This window comes from Puntigrus tetrazona, chromosome 7 (genome assembly GCF_018831695.1).
Source record: "Puntigrus tetrazona isolate hp1 chromosome 7, ASM1883169v1, whole genome shotgun sequence".
NCBI classification, from domain to species: Eukaryota; Metazoa; Chordata; class Actinopteri; order Cypriniformes; family Cyprinidae; genus Puntigrus; species Puntigrus tetrazona.
The window spans coordinates 35578826-35600910 of NC_056705.1; the positions used below are offsets into that span (position 1 = coordinate 35578826).

The following is a 22085-nucleotide window of genomic DNA, read 5'->3' on the forward strand; positions in this document are numbered from 1 at the left end:
TTACATTGTTTTGTTTTCTTTCTTTTTTTAACCACAGATGAAATACATAAATGCATGTCCTTTTTTCTGGTACAAAAACTCTTAATTGAAGTCTTTTTTTATGTCATTATTTAAAAAATAATGATAAAGTGTACATTTTATTTAGTGAGAAGCATGTTGTGTGTACAGTACAATTGTGTCTAACACTTTATTTTAGGGTCTCTTAACTAGTTGCTTAGTAGCATGCATATTACTAGAATATAAGTAGTAATATATTTATTAGTAGCAATTAAGCACATATATTAATGTGCTTTTTCTACATGACCTTAAACTACATCCCTAATCCTATTCAATAACTAAACTTAACTACCTTATTAACTATTAATAAGCAGTACCATTAAATTTACTGAGGTAAACGTCAGTTAATTGCATTCACTAAAGTGTTGTCTAATTTTGATATTCAGCTTTTTTAAAAAAAGAAAAAATAAATGGATAAAAAAGATAAATGGATACAAAAGGGACATATACCCCTCGAGTCCCACATTCATATAAAGGCCAATTGACTTGATACCCAATATTAGAAACAGTAATAGCGAGGCTAGCCTTAGAAATGTTTTTCATTATTGAATAGAAAGTTATAGATCAGTTTGAAGTCTCAGTCATAAGGGATTCAGTGTGTAAACTAATCCTATTTGTATCATCTACATGATGTTATACGTCTGGACTGAATTCACAGAAAGTGGCCAAAACAACAGAATCATCCCCAGACAACCACACCCAGGAAAGGAAGTGAAGAACTGGAAACGATTTCAAGCTGCGCTGAACTGTGTACAGTATCATTCAAAACGTTTGGGAAGTCGGTAAATGTTTTTTTGCTTAAGAAACTACCCTTTTATTGAGGAACGATGCGTTACACTGATCGAAAGTGACAGTAAGGGCCTTTTCTTTCTTTTGATCTTTCTATTTCATCACAATTTCAATAAAGTGCATCATGGATTCCACAAAAATGGTTTACATCATTGATAACATCAATAAATGTTACTGAAGACTTCAGCTTTGAGTCAAAGAAATAAGTTACCCTCTAAAATATAGTGCTGCCAAACAATTCATCCAAAATAATATAGTTTATAGTTTACATGATGTGCGTGTGTACTGTGCATATTTATTATGTATGTATAAATACACGCACGTGCATGTATATATTCAGAAAACAAATATGCACAGCATATTAGTCGTTAATGCATGAATCGTTTTACAGCACTAATTCAAATAAAAAATGTATTTTAAATATTAATAACTGAATTTTTACTTAAGCGTTCGAGACCTCTTTAAAACAAAAACCTTTACTGTATATGTGCATTAGTCTCACCTGAAAAGTGTACTTGATACTGTAGCCAGATTGTCGGATACGCACGGTTTCCAGCATGCCTGTGTAGCGAAGCTGTCTCAGCACCAGGCCGTCATTAAAACGCAGAGGGAGCTGAAAAGCAGCAGGGATTATGTCAAACAATAAACGCAGAAATAGTCTTTAAATTACACACTGTACTTTACATACTTTCACGGAGTGAAATTAATGCAGAACATTCACACGCACCTTTTCGGCATTCGATCGAATGCACTTCACAAAGTATGGCTCTGACTGACCCAGAGTCTCCATCAGTTTGTTGAGAGAGGCCTTAAATGACATAAAACACAGGAAATAAATGAATAAATAAGATACGAGATACTTAGTATTAACGTACAGGGCAGAAACAAGCTTTACGTTGTCTGCATTACTTTAATTGGCTGAATAACAATAAGGTCAGATTTGGCTCGCAGCATTTCTCTGTCTCTTCCTCATCCCCTTTACCCCTTTCGTTTTCTCTTTTTTTTTTTTTTATTGGCTGTAAAGGTTAATCTCCCAAAACCTGAATGTTTCACTCCGTAAGAAAAAGTAACATTTAAAATATATTCTAAAGGCAACGATGTCTATTTTAGGACTTTTAAAAATAACTTCCAACACTTAAAATGTCACAGTGCAACATGACACAAACATACCATTCCAAAGTAGCAAAAAAAAAAGTATAAAAAATATAGCACCTGACGTGCTAACGTTCGAGAGCTCTGAAAAGCCTTTATTGCGTGTTTCCATGTCTGCCTCTCTCAATACAGAGGGAAAGCGGCTATTTTGGTGGTCAGGAATTCACTCTCCCTTCCCAAAGTGAGAGCCACACAGAACAGGATGTGGGAAGTGAGGTCATCCACACATTTGTGCAGGCCTGCAGCCAGACGCCCCAGAACTGCAGAGCGAGTGAATGTTTACAGCTCTCTGTCTCAATCTGAGACGCTAGAGGGAAATGTGATTCTTGATGTGATTCTTAGCCAGCAAAGTGAATTGTCAAACGGTGCTGCATTTTTACTGCATAGCTGCATTCACTTCCACAAGAAAAGCATTTCATTCAAATATTAATTTAGCAGATAAATGTTACATTAAAAAGAGCTGGAAATAATTCAGTTTGTTTGGATTAAACTACAGGAATCCATTATAAAATAAGCAACTATATGTTTAAATGTTTAGGCAAAATAAGATAAATAATACCTACCATTCTGATTTTGTACAGTTATGCAAAAAGCATGAAAATATGATTTAATTATTTAGTGCTGTCAAATTGTTAATTGCTAGTAGTTTTTGTTTCATATGTGTGTATACTGTAATGTTTACTATGTATATAAACATACACAGCATATATCTTTTTAAATATTATATAGTTATATAACATAAAAATATATTTAATATATAAAAGTGACTTTTTCTTATGTGTATTAATATCTACATAATATTTGTGTGTGTGCTGTGCATATTTTTGATGCAAATAAAATAAATTGTGACTAATCATTTGACATCATGAAATTATCTGTTTTTAAATGACATAAATGCTAATTTAGCAAGACAAATGTGTCTTTTTTTTCCATTTGAAATTTTATTTAATTTAAAAGTTTACGTTTATGGTGGTTCAGAAATAAAATCCTTCGTGCTCATCCACTGTTGTACCATGTTATTATCGGAAGCAAATCAACTAGATAGATTGAAAAGTCTATTTTGGGAGACTTCTAACTTAACTGAATTGAATTGAATTAAGTCCACAGGACCAAATGCGACCATAAATGTGAAACCCAGAACAGCGCTGACAACAGTGATACACGCAGGCCTAGCTAATTCAATAGACTGTAACGCGCATGAGTTCAAGCTCTGGAGATCCTGTCCAGATGAAAGCAGCCATATGACAAACCCTTACTGCATCACATGATCTAAAATGTCATGAATCATAAAATTTCACGAGCAGTTGTTTTTTTTAGCAAAACCAAAACAAAAGAGTTAAGCAATGACAGAGCAAATAAAAGTGTAATTGTATCAAAGACAGACATGATGTCATTAATTTGGGCTTTTTCTGGGGCTAATAAAACAGAGCTTTACAAGTAGGAAATTACGCCATGCTTACACAACATAGACATGATTCAGAATTGTCTTAAGAAAGAGAGAGATCTGACCTGGAACTGGGCACTGATACTTGGGGGTTTCTTTTTCTTATGGAGGTGTAGCAGGGATTTCGTGATGCGGTCGTGTAACGTCAGGTTACTCAGGTACTTCAGAGACTTGACATCAAGTAAGTGCTACAGAAACGGACACATAAACAAGAGACACAGTCAGTCAGTCAGGCACAAGCTTCAAAAAATAGTTTAAAATTTAAAATTTAATTCTATCAGCTTTTACTGAACCTCATGCCATTATAAAACCATATGGAAAAGTCAATTCTGTACATTGCAATAACAGTTAAAACAAAAAAATTATGTATGTGATCCACATGTACATGATTACTTCTGCACTGGTCAAAACTTTTGGGCATTTAACACAATGCCATGAACTTTAACACTTTCCTAAATAGCTCATAAACATAAAACAAAACAGATCAACAACAAAATAAAGCATGGAAAAAGTATGTTTGTGGGATTCGCACCTTAGGAAGGCTGGGTTTCATTTTATAGTTTTTATTTCTCCTGAAAAAAAGCATGAATAACAGTGGTTATGCTATTCCGGTAGCCTCTTGCGTTTGATGACAGTAAAAGTAAAAAGTTGCAGAGCACAGAGTGAAAAAAAAATCTCACATAAGGATGCCGTGGGCTCGCTCAAGGAGTTTACTGCTGGTGGAGTTGACGAAGATACCGTCCTCTTCACTGAAGGATCCAGCAGAGGACAGACGGTTTTGTCTCCCAGGACGCCCGTTCCATCCCTCTCTGAAAGGGACAGCAAAAACACATCTCATCTCTGACCCTCTTAACTACAAAACAGCAAGACAATTTGAATGAAATATCATTGAATATAATTTTTGACTTTCTTCATTCTGGACACTGAAAAGACTTTTCTTTTGATTCAACATATTTCGGTTCTTTGTATCTACAGTATAGAGTATTGCGAGTATAGAAATAAAACATCTCTTTTCTAGAACACCAATAGATTCATGGTATAAAACTCATTGAAAAAAAATCTGTCAAATTACCAAAACATTAACCCCCCAAAAAGTGAGGGGTCAACAATAATTTTACGGCAATATTCTGTCAACAGGAGGTCACTGGAGCATGTGTTCGTGGACTGTGGAGAGCAATTACCCATCAGCCCAGGGCCTGTCCTCCAAATGAGCAAATAACTCCCCTCTTACATCACACAGGAAGCAGCTGCTCTTTCCTGGTGTTTAATGGTCACTTAGTAACCCAAAAAGTGTGTGGGGTTGCAAAACAGATTAGGGGGGCTTTACAGTGCAACAAAAGCGCTGTTGTGAGCTCGGCTCTCGCCACTCGTTCTGGATATCAAGACTAATCTCAGTGCCATGCAGTCATTAACAAGGCATGAATCCGAGAAGGACGTGGGTCGTCCTACGGGTATCTGTGGACTCACTGCTCTCTACCTTTTAACACCCACACGGAGAACTTAACAAACCGTGTGACTACTGGCCAGGGGCTCATCATACACGCTTCATTTCCCCTTTCGAACAAAAAAAAAAAAAAAAAGTCTCAGGCCACTATGGAGAGGGGATTTCAGAATCTCAGCTACTTGCAGTAGAAACAAATAATATTCGCGTTCTCCAGGAAAATATTAGCAGAGAGCAAGGAGAATGTCATATGAGGGCTACTCATCAGAGTGTTTGTGGAATGAAATGTGTCATACGCACCTGCAATGGGGGATATAAGCTTATACTGTGCACTTTGTAGAAGTTATACTTTTTGTATCATGCATCTGAAGGATACAGGACAGGATGGTGGTCATATGTGAGGTGTTCTCACCTTTGATTGAGAGTGTTGCTTCCCTGCAGATCAGATAGTGGAGTGCGAGGATTCCTCCGGTTCACACCTGAAACAGAGCACGAGACCTGTACAACCAGACTGCCCCAAGACACATGGGTAACGTGAAAAACGAGTGAAAGTTTATGAAAATATCGTGTGATGGTTCTCATGAGAATAAGGCTGACGATACACGGGGCAAATTCTTTGAGCTATTTTGCCTGAAAGCTTATTTTTTGAGCAACGTTGTTTGGGTGCTTTTCCATTGAGAATAGGTAACAGATTTCTATCTGGATACTTTGTGGGCTCCGAGTCTCAACTGGTTGCCCGGTGGCGGCAACATTGCTCAAAAAGCTGTGCCTCGTATCATCAGCCTAACAGGATGTGATGTTGATTAATTCACTGCTGTTGATGGAAGTGAAACATTTAACCATTCAATTAGAGGTGAAATACTTGAAACATGCTTATGTGAATCAGTTACACACGACACACACCCACACGGTTTCTAGGCTCATACATCCACATACAAAAACACCTGGAGGCTTTCATTGTAGCACAGCTAAAGCTGGGTGATATATTGAAAATATACCATTTATCCTCATTATTTCTGTTGCCGATTAAATATGTGGTCGTCTTATTTAAATTAAATTTTTTTTTTCATTTGCTTAATATTTGCTCTCCCTCAGAACATCAGTATGAACATCAACATTAGTATATACAAGCTGATTGTTTTTTAATTCCTTTTTATTTTTAAGCCACAGTCATAAAACAGGCATGTCCTGTGGGTAACGCTAAACTCAATCTAAAACAATTTATAAACTGCATTTTGCCTGCAGCTTTTATGACCTTATACATAATAACTATAATTTCAAAAATTAAACTGTCGATTTAAGAAGGAATCTGTGATCAACCACAGCACTTAAAATATATATCTGCACTACATTCATGCAGAAGAAATAAAACATATACACACGCATATACCGTATGCCAATTACTCATTTTGAGATCTAACTTTTTTTTTTTACCTCAATTATATCACCCAGCCCTACAAAATGAATTACGAGGGAAATTTTCCGACGGGTAGGAATCATAAATCTTGTTTCATTCTTGTGTTTTTGTGTGCAGTCTGCAATCTGAGCTACCTCCATCAAGCAGACCTATTGCGAGCCCGCTGTCCTCGGAGGGTGAGAGAAACGAGTGTGTAGTCTGAGCTGGAGCGGTGCTGGGGCGCGAGTGCTCAGAACAGGGGCTCCGTTGAGGGGACAGAGGTGGGCTGCCCGAGAAGCATGCATGCTGGACTGAACCCATAGAGAGGGCTGTTAGTGAAAGACAGGTGCCCAAACTGACATCATGCAGGAAAGCAAGACAGGTGCGAGACAGATGGGCAGAGACATGAGGGCAAGTCTTGCCAGTTTCAGCACTGAATCGAATCATTGATTCCGTCATACGTGTGTATCTGCAGAGGTATGCGTTAATATAGCCGTAACAGTAAAATTTAACAGGGTCCTCATGTCTTGGCCGCGGGGTGCATGGAGTGAGGAGACGAGATGATGGAAAAGCAGCCTTACTGTATTTCTCCTCTTTGCACCTCTGCAGGATCTCTAAGCTTCTCTGATGCACAGGGTGATGCAGAAAACTAAAGCTATCCACACTTTTCACAACTGGAGCAGCAGCGTCATGCCCTTAGGAAGCCAAAAAACAAACAACACAAACAAGAAAAAGAGAAGAAAGAGAAAAGACAGATTAAATAGGGAGAAATAGGATGTGCTCGTCTACGCGAAGCTAAATGTTGACTATCAGCACATGACATAGACCGAATATGAGCGTGACTGATGGTGTTCACACTTAAAAATCAGATTTGGGCCACCGAGATGCAGTGAATGTGATCTATGAGAAGGGCGACCCATAAGGCAGTGGGCAGCAATTACGTTTGAAACATGAGGTATCAAAGCATTAATATAAACAACTAAGGTTCAAACTGCTGTAATGAAAGAAAGGCATATAGATACTGAAAAGCTGGAGAGCAGGGCAACAGAAAACAAGCAAGAGGAGCTGGGCTAACGCGGCATGGTTAACTAGCCAACATACACACAATATGTGCATATGTGTATGTAGTCATACAGTACATGATAGTTCAAGTCATTACGTCTTACCACCTTCTTACATAATAGCAAAGACTGTTATGCAGCTAAATGTGGCAAAACGTATAACCCCTTAAAGTAAGGGACTATATTGCATGTGAAAAAATCCTGATATGCCAAATGCTGTACGAAATCTCAGGTACACAGAGTCTTTGTAATGCCTGACCCAAAAAAACCCCAAAAGAAAACAGTTGCTGCAATCCTAAAAAAAAAAAAAAAAAAAAAGTAAGAAAATTCCATTGTGATGCCAAAAACGATACACTGTAGTTCAAAAGTTTAAAGCTAGTAAGAATTTTTGTGTTAACACTTTAAAACAGGTAACACTTGTTAACTGCTACGACTTTTGCTTTGATAATTTCTTAATTTGCTGCTTATTAATAAATATTAAGGTAGATGTAGAATGTAGAATAAGGTCATGTAGAATAAGGCATTAATACGTGCTTAATTAGCAGTAAAAATTGCTAATATTCTAGTAATAAGCATACTAATAAGCAACTAATAAGTTTAAGCATAAAGTGTTACTTTTTTATTATTGTAATATTTTTGAACCTTCAAACAAAAAAATGGATCAAAAGCAACAAAAACTGTTTTCAGCTTCAAACCAATATCTGTCTTTTGAACTTTATATTCATGATACAAATGTTTTATTCTTTGACATTTTCCAAAAACAAAAACTTTTCAATGGTAGTGTATGCATTTTTAACATCATGACAGCACTTAAAGAAAAAGCAGCATGTTACAGTGTGCTACAGCATGATATTCTGTGTAACAATTTAAATATTAGCTTAGCAGGCTAATAGTTTTCAGTAAAATACTAACATTATCTAACTAAATATATAATTTAAAATAAAACACATTAACCTAAGTAGTTTGATCGTTAGAACTAAACTGATCAAGATCTGTTTGTATCATTTGTAGTGAGGCACACAGCTGACCACCATAAAAGCACTTTTAGTCAGTGGAATCTTTTAATGATCCAAGAAAGGTCTCGGATTTGGCACAAAAAGAACATTTTTATTTTTAAACTTCTGTCATCATTTGGAAAATTCTGTCATCATTTACTCACTCTTGACTAGTTCCAAACTTTTAGCATTAATTTTCTTTGCTCTGCCTGAACATATAGGAAGATATTTAGTAGAACATTTCTAGCCAGGCTGTTTTGGGTCACCAATATCTTCCATGGTATTTTTTTTTCCTACTATGGTAGTCAATGGTGACCCAAGACAGCCATTTCAAAATATCTTCCTTTGTGTTCGGCAGAGCAAAGAAATTCATACAGATACTACACGAGGGTGAGAAAATGATGACAGATTTTCAGTTTCAGGTTTTGATCCCTCTAGTCATTTTTATTTACACTGGTACAGTGTGACAGAATCTGTCCTACAAACTTCAAGCATGGGATCAGAAAAAGTGCAGGTAACCGTTTGATTTGACTCACCGCTGCGTTTCTCCACATGCCTCTTCCCAGCGTCCCTGAAGGCTACCATGGCTCTAAAATAAGCCCTGAGTACAGCCCAGCGGAAGGTGGCCACTGGGTCAATACCGATCAGACCACAGATGAAGGCGTTCTTACTGCTCTTGAGAAGTGCGACGATGTCTGGCCTCATGTGGTCCGTGTTCTTCTCTCTGAAGTCCTGGGACGGCAAGTCATGCAGACAGTCAGATAACTGCCCCGTTATTACATCCAACTCTATTAGCAAACAATACGGGCTCATCTACTCAATAAAGCCAATGAAACATCAGTGAAGAGAGAAAGTGAGGCCTGCAGAGCTCCATTATGTAACGCATGAACAGAGGCTTTATATTGTAAATAAGAGGATCAGCTACTCATGACTGTCAAACTCTGCCAAACTCTGTACACTGTGTGATTTTTTTCTGTCTTTTGTGATTGGTGCTTGTCAAATTGTATGCTATGACTTGTCTTGGATAAAAGCCAATGCAGAACCCAAATCATGAACTTGTCAGAATGCTTGATTTGAAAGTCTCTGGTCATGGTTGAAAAAACCCAAGCAAGTTATATTTGTCACACATATATATATATATACATATATACACATACACACAACGTTATGAAAAATGAGTGGGAAGTTCCTGTTTTTTCTGTGTACTAAAGGTACACATTGCCAACCTTGATTTGTTAACATAAAACGGACAGTCGAGCAGCAAAGGATGCTGGGATTTCAAGTTACTCATTACTGTCATTTTTATGGTGCCATAAGCGATAAACTGAGAGTTATTCATTATATACTATAAATATACAGTCATGTGACATAGACATCACACCCTCTTTACATTTAGTACTGTAGAGGTCACAATGCAAACAGCTATCAACTAGGCCTATGTATTGTTGGATCAACATCTTTTGTTCATATTCATACTAGGGTGTTTCAAAACTGGTTTGTTTGGGGCGTTTGTTTCGGAAAAGGGCATGTTTTCTCCCTTAGTTTGGTTTCTTGAGGCATACAGGAACACAGCAGTCACGCTCTAATCCACACCAAAAAAATCAATCCAGGATCGCCTTAACCAGGTGGTCTTCGGTCTGATTGAAAACAAACTCTGGAGCGGTTTGCTTGTAGTGAAAAAGAAATCTAACCCAACAGACCAACAAACTGAACTGCTTAAAAATCAATCAAATCTGTTACAAAAAATAAATAAAAACACAAGTCCACTTACGAAAATGAAAAGAGTTGAAACCCAAACACACTTCATCTTATAAATATAACTTATCAATTGGAGGCAGACATCCTTTTAATGTTTGATATCATGTCCCAGAACTAAACTGGTGCACTCTGATCAATGAGAAGACAGTTTTATGTACATGTGACCTGCATTAAAACTTTTGTGCAAGCTTTGAAAAGCTGCATTATGAAAGCAAACCAAATCACACAGAAAATGCAACATTCTAAGACCCTTTTGGAACAAAGCAAAGATCTAAAGTGTGAAAACAATACTAAAATCTCACTGGTTAATGTTCATTTTAAAATCTTGTTCGCTAATATTAACCAGTGAGATAATTTTGTTGACTGGAGATGTGGTACTACAAGCTACTGAATCAGTGGATACTGTTTTATAGTTTTTATAGTTTATTGTTTAGTTTATGTTGATTTTACGAACCCACTTTACTACAGGTATGATCCTAAAACCAAAAAAGTCTTTGTGTACCTGCAAAAAGCACTGACCTTAACTCCATATTTGACTTTCCCTGCGTAGTGTTTAATGATGAAGGCCGGCTCCATGACTGCAGGAAACTCAATATAACTGTTTCCCTCATGCTGCCGCTTGAACTTATCCAGAAGGGTCTGATTGGTGGCCTGTGGAAAGCTGTAAAACATTATGAAGAGAGTGCATTAGAGCGGCCATCACATAATACATATTGTATTTCAGTGCAAGCTCTGCTCGTTATTTCACTTTCAGTACTTTACTTTCTTAGTTTTTACTAATTTTATGAAAATAAATTGCGTATAAAAAATTTTCAGTTGCATTTTTTGTTTTAATGGGGAGAAATATTTTAGTTTTAATATTCTTTATGAAGCACGAAAAAAGCTGCTAATGCTGCATTCTAAGGCACCCTGCTGTCCAACGCAAGTTTGCTGAGGTCCCCTACTGGGCCCCGGCTCCTCGGTGGAGAACCAGAGAGTGAAAGTGGTCATCTAGGGAGCATGACCGAGTTTGTGGAGACAGTATATTATAAACCTGTGCTGTTCTTCTGGCTCTGAGAGGAATTAGAGCTGCTGCCAAAACTTCAGCAGAAAAGCAACACAGCCACAGGAAGAGGAAGAATGAGACATTAGAGATTTGAGCTATGAAAAACACTGATGTGGAGATTCAGGTTTCCAGCTATTTTAAGCAGAGGGAACCTTACTCTTTGTCTTTTTTTGACTGAAAAAGGTTCCGACTGTAATTACATTTATTGTTTTATTTGATTAGCAGGTAAAACACTCAAGTGCAGTTTATATTTGCTGCACATGCAGAGATTCCATGTGGTTCTGACTATCGTTAAATGACATTGTACTTGTATCAGTTTGGTTTCAGACTCTCATTCCTCTGTTTGTACACAGAGAAAAAGGCAGACATACTTGCATTCTTCATCCAGGAGGTGGAGCAGTGCTGTGGGCTTCTTGCTGATGAGGTTAATGCAACCGGTGTTATCGATGTAATCAATGTTGAGCCAAGCGATGCCTTCTGATCTATACTCTTCCTAAAAGAAATACAAAACATATTCAACACTAACAATCAATATTTCACAAGGTAATAACGATTCAAAAATGACGAGGCTCCCGGCTGTTCAAGCTTTTATTCATTTTCATAGCTTTTCCAGTCCAGATTTACAATTTGCTGATGTTTCCAAGTTGTTGTCATGACTGAGATCACCATGCAGCGTAAAGAAAAACCCGAACAGTTATGTTCCGTAGAGTTTATCAGTGCTTCAATATGTCACAGTAACATGAGATGTGTGCATAACGTACAAAGTAACATCTCACAAAACCTGTTATTACTACAGTACGCGGGTAATTCTTTCATTTTTGGACTGTGGCCAGAACAACAAAACAACAGGCCTGCAAAGTGTTTTCATGTTCTTCTAGAGGAGACTTCCTTTCGCCGGCCTGAGGTTTTGTGGTCTTTGCGGTTTAATAATATGAAAGACATTCTTAACATTTTGGAGCGTTTTTTTCTCCTCAACTGCTTCCTTGGATCACTGTGAAAATAAATGAAACAATAAAGGATATAATCCCAGCAGGGTTTCATACAATCAGTGGAATCTCTCTCCTATTTGCCCATTAAAAGGCAAAAGTATAAAATCAGCAGAACAAAGCAGATAATCTACACTTATCATTCCACTTCCTGCGTTAGGAAGAGGAAGAACACAGGGGATTAGATTCACAAGAAACCTTTTTACTATAGATTTTTCAATGTGATAATGCGATATATAATCCTGTTGTTCGTGGAAACGGAGTTTGATAAAGATTGATGATATTTTTTTTTTTTTTTGTCAATGAAAGAATGAGGTTTTAAGCTCATAAATGTCTGTTCATAACGATAACCATAGAAAACAAACTGTGCTGCCAAAATCCGACGCTTTCAGTTATGGGTTTGTTCAAATCCTCAATGCAAAGTATGAGTAATAATAACAGTTCTCTTGTACTAATAATGTAGCCTTCATCTGAGGTGCTCTGAAACTTCGAGCAACCGCATGCACTCTATTTGGCTGATAAGGGAAATGCACTTAAATAGCCTCCAAATCAAATAAAATACATTTACAGCGTCTCCATGAATGGCACAATGAAAAAAGCCCATTAATGGACTAATGAAAGCGCGTGTGGTGTTGCGTCTGGCTCCAGCATGGCTGTATTTATGGGCATCAGATGGCAAGTATGCAGACGGGACTCTCTGATTCCCTGCCACACTTTCATAATTTAACATTAACCTACTTCGATTAATAATACTACAACTGTAGCTTTAAATTACGAAACTCAGTTCGGGCAAACAACCTAAACTAATATAACCAAATAAGTTAACTTGTGCATTTTTTTTCAGTCAAACATTAACTAATGCTCATAATCTGTGAATCTGTCGCATTCCATGTTTTGTGTAGATAACCTGGGTATGGTCTATATTAAACATTCAGCGTTACCACACGACATACTTGGCAACACACTCAGGATGTGAACTCATTCCTGACATCTGAATCCAAGAGTTTCCAACTCTTAGAGCAATTAAAGCGTGGAACTTGGCAGACGCAACAAAATTCCTGCACTTTTATCAAGGAACAAACAGAAAAACTGTTGTGGCAATACGCGCTAGACTTTCGAATGAATCCAATAAAAAATTCCGTTAACAGGAACATCAAAATTACCAAGAATCCTCAATATGAGTTCAATGTGAGCTTAGACTGAGCTAGTCATTACCGTTCTCATTCATCTGGAAGTTGATTGGCTGATGCAGGACATTCCAGCAGCTCGATTTAAATAAGTGCTGTCAAACGATTAATTGCATCCAAAATAAAATTTTTTGCTTGTGTACTGTGTATATTTATTATGCGCATACTTACAGTGCATGCAAATATATATATACACATACATACACACACAAACATGCAGGTGCGTGTATTTATATATACACACAATGAATACACACAGTACACACAAGTTGTGTAATCAAAAACTCATTTTGGATGTTATTTTAATTAAATAATTAAAATAGATTTCTGAACCAATCGTAAATGTCACGTGTCTGATCATGGACATCGACTGGCAATCGTGAGAAGCCATATAGCCATATAGCCATATTAGAAAGAAAAGCAGCTAAGGATATTTTACTTTGCTCACAGGGATCAAGTGTCAATATAAGCAGAAATGAAGTGCTAAACCCACAAGTGACAGACTATTATTTGCAAATCTGCATAAAGCAACAGTTCCTATGACGGTGTTTGATTTGTGTGGATAAATGTACCTTGTGCAAGCAAATCTGTCAAAGTGAGTTGATCAAATCTGCACACTGGACTGACTAGAAACCTAAACTAACAAACCCTCTTTCAGCAAACATATACTTTGAGGTGCGTCACAAAGGCACGGCTTTGACAGGCTGTCATTACAGTGATTGGTTGCCTCTTTAGTCATCCTAAGAGAATGGCCTCATTGAGAAAACACATTATTACAGAGATGCAATTCTTTGTCTGAGGTTGGAGTAAAGCGACCTTTCTTATTGTCTCGTTATCAAACGGTTTATTTGGGTGAAACTGCTACTAATAATGATCACATGATCGTCGCAAGACATTCATCAACCCAACCTAGACTTTTTGCATGCATAAAAAAATGTAAGTATATTAAGAAAAGGTGAGCTTGTGGGAAGATTATCACAATGCTAGGATGCAGGTCATTCCCAGGGAATTTTTAGAGGCTTTCTTATTGGCCAAAATAAAAATTGGACCATTCTCAAGTTTCTATATTCTGGTCTCTAAACTTACTTATGCGATTCCCAAGCAAGCTCAAGTAATGAAAAACTTGTGTCTCTACATTTTTCATTAATCTACATAAGTAGATTATGTAAAGTAACGTAAACCCTGGGCTGTAACGATGATAAATTCATGCACTTCAAAGACACATAACAAAAAAAAGATCGCAAACCTTTGATTCCGCATTCAGTCGAGCAATATGTGGGTACTTATTTTATCCTGTGTGCAGTCAAAACAATTTAAGTCATAATTGCTGGCAATAAATTTGTTATTAGGCTATAATCTAGAGCTGTGTGTGGGAAAAGAAGGCGATGGTTATCTCTGGGTCCAGCTTTTAAATAAAACGCGAGAGAGAAAAAAAAAAAAAAAAAAAAAAACATTACCTGTTCCAGCTTAAAAATGTGCTGGTTGAAATAGTGCTGGAGTCTCTCGTTGGCGAAGTTGATGCAGAATTGTTCGAAGCTGTTGTTCTCGTAGTCTTCAAAACCGAAGATATCTAGAACCCCGATGGACAGGATCTGAAAAGATGATGAGATGGGAAGAAAATGAAGGACAGGAAAGTACTTATTTTGAATGCTAGGCGATTTCAAGCACGTTCTTGCGTCACTATATACTGTAGGGGGCAATAGTGTTCAGACGTCTGCACTAATAAAACACATATAGTGTCAACCAGCGATAAACATATCTACAGGTTAGTTAATATTAGCTAACTTGCTTATCAAGTACTATATATACTATATACACCGCTAAAATATATATATATATGTGCAAAAGGTTGTGTGCAAACGATGACTACACTTCGGAGATTTCAGAGTTTCAGTGAATTAATGTTTAAAAGGTGAAGCAGGACATCAAAAGCTAAATGTTTAAGTAAATTATTCTAATCAATTTAAACGAGTAATCTCGCGTAGCCTGATCTGTCTGCGTTCTCTTGCTTAGACTTCATCTCAGGCTCTCCCCAAAATTTTCGGCAGAAATCTTCAAATGAATTTTACATAACAGCAGGGGCCCAGTCAGTGTGGCTGAATATATCCCATTACATAATGTCTCCATCCATAATTTAGAGATTAAAGCAGTGAGAGCCACAGAAAAACAGGGTGAGTCTCCGTCAGATAAACTCCTATTCCTGCTGTGTAATGTAATTGCTGTCAGGTGACTCACTGTGGCTCCACTGTCGTCTTTGAAGCTAATGCCTGCTAACATCCAGCACTTATTCTTCGGCGCAGAAATTATTTTACCTTGGCCGATTCTTCCAAATCTCTTTGATTGAGCAGGGCGTGATTGATTCGGAACACAATCCAATCAAAAAGGGCACTGTAGAGGGATTTAGCCATGGAGTCCCGTACCGTCCCAGCCTGCAAAAGAGTGAAAACCATCGATTCGATTTAATTACCATGACAGAGACCTTTTTAACCAACATAGATGTGATGATGTAATGTAATATGTTCACTGAGACCAAACGAATACTTCATTCTAATACTATTTACTTGAATTCAATCAAACATTTGAGCTAAAAATGTGGGACAACTATTCTAGAGAGATAAACCTCTCGCTAGGCTTTATTTGTGTATGGTAACTTGTCTATGAGCTGTCTTAGCAGGTAATAAAACTGTATGGGTGGGTGGGGGCAAGAGTACTCGCTGTACTTGTCACATTTTGTAACTATTTGGTGATTGGTTATTGGTGCCTGAAAGCAAATATATTTTCAAACATACTGAAAAACTGTTTAAAACAACTAGTTCATATATTCAAATACAGCAGTCATACATCTCTATTAGGACCACACGCGTGAATAAGCGTCAAAGTTTTTTGTTAATGTGCTGTAAAGACAACTAAATGCTAGTGATAATGCAGTTTCGTCACGTTCATTCGTAGCTGTTAAAGAAAAGATGTCTCTTTTAGCAATCTAGAAATAATTTGCAAATAAACGTTTATCACCATGCAGTTCAACTGTGAGCTTAGTTTTAGAGTCTGATTCTAAAACATTTCCAATACGAAGGAGAAGCCTTATTTGAGTGTATGCGCAGTGCTGAGAATGAGCCTAATATCGTCTTTACTATCGACAAAGACATCTGGTATCGTCAATATCTCTGACTATTGTCAATACATGAGGCTATCGACCATCGGCACAACCCTATAGCAAAGAAATATTCGTTAATCTTAAAACTCAGTTCGGTAGAGTTGAGTACGCTATTGTAGGTATAGCCTTGATCTCGACTTCAGCTGAACCAGAAAGAAAATATTTTTTCAAGAGCCAACCACGGTGATTAGATGTGTTGATTTAGAGGACTATCGGATGAACTGGAAGAGGAATCTAAGCTGGTTTTCATTAAGGACTGTGGCAGCCTCTCTAATACACATTCGCAAACAATCAGAGATATGACAGTGCGCCATATGTGATCCATCTACATGAAAGCAGTGTGTGCTCTGGGTCCACGTAACACGGAAAATCCCTGGGAGACTTGTTTTGCTTTCAAATCAGCACTACTCAAAATGCAACCAACATTCATGACCAATAAGGGTTATCTGCCCTCAGCCACTGCTGTCAAACATCTGCTCCGGCCTCATTTCTTAGAGATGTCGGGATTCAGTGGGAGTCCTCAGTGAGATGTATATTTTGGGGAAGTAAGGTATATTTTGTAAGACACCAGCAGACTGAATCTTACTCTTTATATTATGAGTTATGCATAATGATAGTGGCTTTAACAAAGTGAGATCTAACAAACAAAAAAACAGTTGATGAATCCTATTAGAATGTAGTTAAAATCCCCCTGCATTTGTCTTATATTTATAGCATATCATATGATATAATGTTAAACAATATCACATGCATGCATGATGATTTTTCCCTAAATAATTACTCAATGACCCATTTGAAAAAAAATTATTCGATCGATGACTTAGGTTTTAATTATCAAATTTAAAGTATCACTACATTATGAATGTATTTTAATTATAAACTCCATACAGATGCATACAGATTTTGTTGATGTTTTGCGATGCTGTGATTTTATACAATTTGCAATATCCCTATACAGTTATTAGATGCAATTAACAGAAATGAGATTAAAAGAAATTAGACGCAAACATCATATACAGTCAGAAAAAGTCACATATATAAGGTATAAACGCCACTGTGAATTGACAATATTCACAAAGAGAGTTAATTTGATATGGCCAATAAAGTCATCACGCGTATCTCTTGAATAAACGATAAATCAGCCAGCTCTAGTTAAAAAGAGAGAAAACTTTTATTTGTGGTTATACGAATGACTTGACCGTATATCTGCGTGGATTTTAGAGTTTAAATCTGCAAATGTATGAAGTTCAAGGAATTTATTAAGTCTACCCAAATGGTTACTGCGAATTTAATAAAAGCTATTAATAAAAGAGGTTGCCAGTCCATTATTTAAAGATGACAGGAGAACAGAGCATTAACGCTGGATAAAAGCTCTGAAAACCTCAGCGCTGGTTCTAATTACGATGATGGGACCATAAAAAAAGTCCTTGAGAAACACATTACTTCAATGCGATCTTTATTTGAGTGAAGGGATGAATTGAGAAATGTTAAAAATTATAACTGAACTAAATCTTTAGAAAGGCCCCAAAAACAGACCGCGAAAAGACCTTTGCATTTAGACACCGACTACGTCTTCATGAATATCATTCCATCTGGTTTATTCTGAAAAAGACATTAACATTCACCACAGCTGGACTACTATTTATTATACCGCATTTAGTCATTTTAAATAACTGATTCTCATGTGTGTCTTTAACAATAACACGCAACATGAATTGCTAAATGTAGGTCATGATGCCTCTTGTACATTTTGTGAAACAAATAAAAATTCCCTCCAAGCTCAAAAATGGTTCAGCCTCACTGGCTCTCAACAACCTTTTTTCCAACATTATTCAAAATTACCTCATTCTGGTTATGTCAATCAGGTTAGAGCACAAAATAAAAAAAAGACACTTTTTCTTACCTCAGCCAGTTTGTATGGGACTATCAGCCTCTCGCCAACCGTCACCGTTTTCCGTGTTGTCAGGGCCTCAAAGAGCATTTCCTCCTTGACCTATCAGGAGACATTTTTTTCTCATTTTTAACGCACAAAAGCAAAATCAGACAACTACTAGGACTTATACAGCCTGTATTCATTTACACCATACCTAAAATCTCTATTAAATCTCTAAAATCTCAGCAGCGTAACATACAGATCATGCTACAGCTTTAATTCAAGATGTGTTTAGTCACATGGATGGACATGGAGCCAAACATTACTAGCATCAAGCCGCACTAATGGTCGTGAGAACGATTTCTTTTCAGTTGTTGACTTTGGGGCCTGCAATGTTGAATTGTCCTTTAAACATCCGGTAGCACTCAGAAAATGGGCTTTTTGGGTTGCTTAAGACAGAGAGAAAGTGCAACGCAACAATGAAGTCGCATTCATCCAATTCTATATTTTTACAATAATATAGAATTGCAACATAATAAATAAACGCAATACAGCTATAATGATATCAGCAAATAAACTACAGTATATTGCCTTCGCAGAATATCAACACAACGTTTTCAAATCTAAGTCTGCACACATGGTGCCAGAGACAATCAAGAGACCTCAACACAGGCCGACGCTTGTTCATTAACACATTAAAGGGCCGAAATGAACCCAGCAGTGAACTGTGAAAAATATGTGTCTGGTCTATGCACACTGGCAAAGATATCTACATCTAATGTAGTAATTATATAAACTCTTTGGGGCTGATGTTGAGTCATTCAACTTATAATCGCGAACAGATGTGTAAGGGCTCATCAAAGCTCTGGACCGGCCTCATCTGCATATTTTACAGTGTTTTCAAGGTTCAAGCAGGCCCGCACACACACGTACACACACATTTCCTTTTCTCTGCTGTCTGAGGGCAAATGTAAAAACGCTTGAGTGTTCGTTCTCTCTTTTATTCAGAGAGATTCATGAAGGTGTGTGCCTAAAGATAAAGGCCAGGTTTGCTTTGATCATGCTATTAGGCCACAAGGGGTCCTAGTATAGAGAGGTATGTGCATATATTATGTATGTGTTGAGTTCAAAGGCTCTGGGCAATCACATCCTATTTCCTGTAGGCCCATAGTACAAGGCTTCATGGCCTTCATTCAGGAACTCTATCTACTTCCTTGAGTAGGCCAGTTTGCTGACCAAATCCTGCGCAAAAGTAACCCAGCCTTCCTCTTTTTCCAAGAGATTTGTTCAAATATCCTGAAATGTGTGTATGGTAAATGTGGCAAGACTGAACATGTAGAGCTTAAAAACTCTATATTATAAATCTTGCTCAAACATGGCAGATGTAATCTCATACAGATGGACTACTTTAATGCTACTTCTGTGAATCTTGAATGCTCCTGTCCTGTTACACTGTTGAACTAAAAAGAGTTAATTCTTTAAAATTCATTTTGCATTCAACAATAAAAAAACATGCAGGTTCAAATGACAAAGCTTACGGTCAAGTTAACAATTCAATGATCCTGTACCTCAAGCAGCTCTGACACCACAGGCAGAACTTCAGGATTGCAGATGTCAATGGAGTCGTCCCGGTATATCTTCTTCTTGTATCGGATGTTCCCTAAATGAAGGATAGCTGACAGCAGAGAGAAAATCCTGCAAGGAAAAAGAAAATTGTTCAACACATCAGTTCACTTCAGAAGGCCTTTATTAACCCCTTGGAGCTGTGTGAAGAACTTTTATGACGGCTGGACGCACTTTATTTTGTTTGTTGCATTCGTTGCCATTATGAAGCAGGACATTTTAAACATACCTCTGATTGTATTTGTCTGAAAGAAGAAAGCCATATATACATCTAGGATAACTTCTATTTGTCATTTTTGAGTGTACTATCCCTTTCATTTAATGGTGAATTAAAAATAATAATAATTTTATATATCTTTTTTGACTTATAAAAATTGCATGCAATGTCTTTGTGTATGTGCATGAGAGGGCCAGTGTTTTGGACAAACTCACTGTTTACGGGTGGTAGGAAGAAAGCCCACCATCTCCATAGCCAGCTGCAAGCGCTCAAAGTCATGTTTAAGATCCTCCCCTTCAACTGTGAAGCAATCCTGCTGGTTTCAACACGAAAGAAAGGTTACCAGCACTTCAAACAATTAAACACCAGTTCACACCACAGTCACAGTCTGAGGTTTCCTCATGGGTGGTTTGCTATGCAATCGTATAATTTAATTACTTGTAGTATATCTTCAAAATGCTTATAAACATGACGACGTTCCAATAATGTATCCAAAATGCTACAGCATATTAAAACAAAATAAGCTAATAGTATGTTGCGTTTCAGCTCCTTGTATACATTCAAACACAAATGTGTACAGTAGAGCTGCCTTTTTGGTTTTCTGGAGGCAAAGCTCCAGAGAGAAACTGTCAGGGTTTGGTTGATTGACTCAGAGCACCATGTCATTATGAAGTTTGGTCAAAAAAGCAAGAGCCGCCACATTTTTCTGGTTGAAAATTAGGGCCCTGGTGAATGTTAGCATATGCATGTTCTGCCCATGCAGTGGAAAATTCAGAGTGATTTGCCTTTTACACACGCGTTGGAAATCTGGCACACCAGCAAAGGCAATACGAAAAGTAGCAATTTATGACTTGATTCATTCCATCAAATGGAACAAGCAAAGCATTTTCAGTGAAGCTGTGTATGTGCACCATCCCACAAAGTAAATCTGGATGAATCAATTTATACTTTTAGTAATCGCAGCATGAAAGATATTTCCCATCTGCAAGATCTGTGGTTCTCAATGCCGCGTTAGAAACATACACAATGTTGCGACCATAACTATACTGCCCAAGATAATGCAATCACCCCATCAAGCCATATCTTAATAACAGAATATATCTCAACCAATATTGTCTGATTACTTAATTTTGCTTGTAAAATTCTATATTGGTGCTTGAATGCATGAAAAAAGACATTGGTCCAATTAAGCCCATACGATGATTTATTAATGTGTCTTGACTCAAAAATTAAATGCACAAATAATTTTTAACTGATACTTCATGTTAGTCACTTTTACTCTATTGTATTGGCCAACACTACATATTGGAAAAAAAACAGGGTGGGCCATATTAAATAGTATTGTTTTGGGTTGGGTTTGTTCAAGAGCACTGAAATGCTAAAATTTTATTCATCAAGAAACTTTATCTTGTAAAGCTAAAGACTGGAGCTTTATAGCCCTATATATAATATACATGCACGGTCGTATATACCAGTCCACTTTTGATAGTTTAACAACAGAAAAAGCAGTCAGCATGCCAGGTGCATGGTCCAAAAGAGTTGTACTTATTCTCTTAAGGTGTCATGGGTGTCTTTTGGGCATAACATGCAATAAACCCGTCTGAGTCTCATCTCCCATTCCTTCCAGTTGTGGTTGTACCACGGCGGAATTTGCAGGAATTGGTCTGAATGAAAATGCTAATTTATTCTCTGGCACTAGGTGCCAGTTTTGGATTGTTAAAAGCTCAAAAATACCGCTATAAATGAAATCGACCAATTGCCAGAGGGTTTCGGAAAAATCTATCGTTGAATGTATCGTTTGGGAGTCTGAACAAATAAAGTAAAAATAAATGCATTTAATAAGAAAATTCATGTTTTTTGTCCTTGCATACCTGTTGTTTAGCCCTCCCAAAACCAAAATATTAACC

General features: G+C 37.2%; 1 protein-coding gene across 10 annotated transcripts in view; it reads right to left on the reverse strand.

Annotated features, from left to right (window-relative positions):
* The window catches only part of myo9aa (myosin IXAa), a 96640-nt gene that overhangs the window by 16326 nt on the left and 58229 nt on the right, over window positions 1–22085 (reverse strand). For 5 of the 10 annotated variants that reach the window (XM_043244850.1, XM_043244855.1, XM_043244853.1 and 2 more), the window contains 15 exons: window positions 20394–20494; window positions 19907–20033; window positions 18369–18458; window positions 15624–15740; window positions 14769–14903; window positions 11510–11631; window positions 10613–10754; window positions 8872–9067; window positions 6861–6974; window positions 5296–5362; window positions 4123–4251; window positions 3975–4014; window positions 3508–3630; window positions 1574–1654; window positions 1349–1459 (listed from right to left, as the gene is read on the reverse strand). In XM_043244850.1, the coding sequence (XP_043100785.1) occupies window positions 1349–1459; window positions 1574–1654; window positions 3508–3630; window positions 3975–4014; window positions 4123–4251; window positions 5296–5362; window positions 6861–6974; window positions 8872–9067; window positions 10613–10754; window positions 11510–11631; window positions 14769–14903; window positions 15624–15740; window positions 18369–18458; window positions 19907–20033; window positions 20394–20494 (1695 nt within the window). The remainder of the gene's footprint in view (window positions 1–1348; window positions 1460–1573; window positions 1655–3507; window positions 3631–3974; window positions 4015–4122; window positions 4252–5295; window positions 5363–6860; window positions 6975–8871; window positions 9068–10612; window positions 10755–11509; window positions 11632–14768; window positions 14904–15623; window positions 15741–18368; window positions 18459–19906; window positions 20034–20393; window positions 20495–22085) is intronic. The other 5 variants (XM_043244852.1, XM_043244857.1, XM_043244856.1 and 2 more) reach the window with 2 other exon arrangements.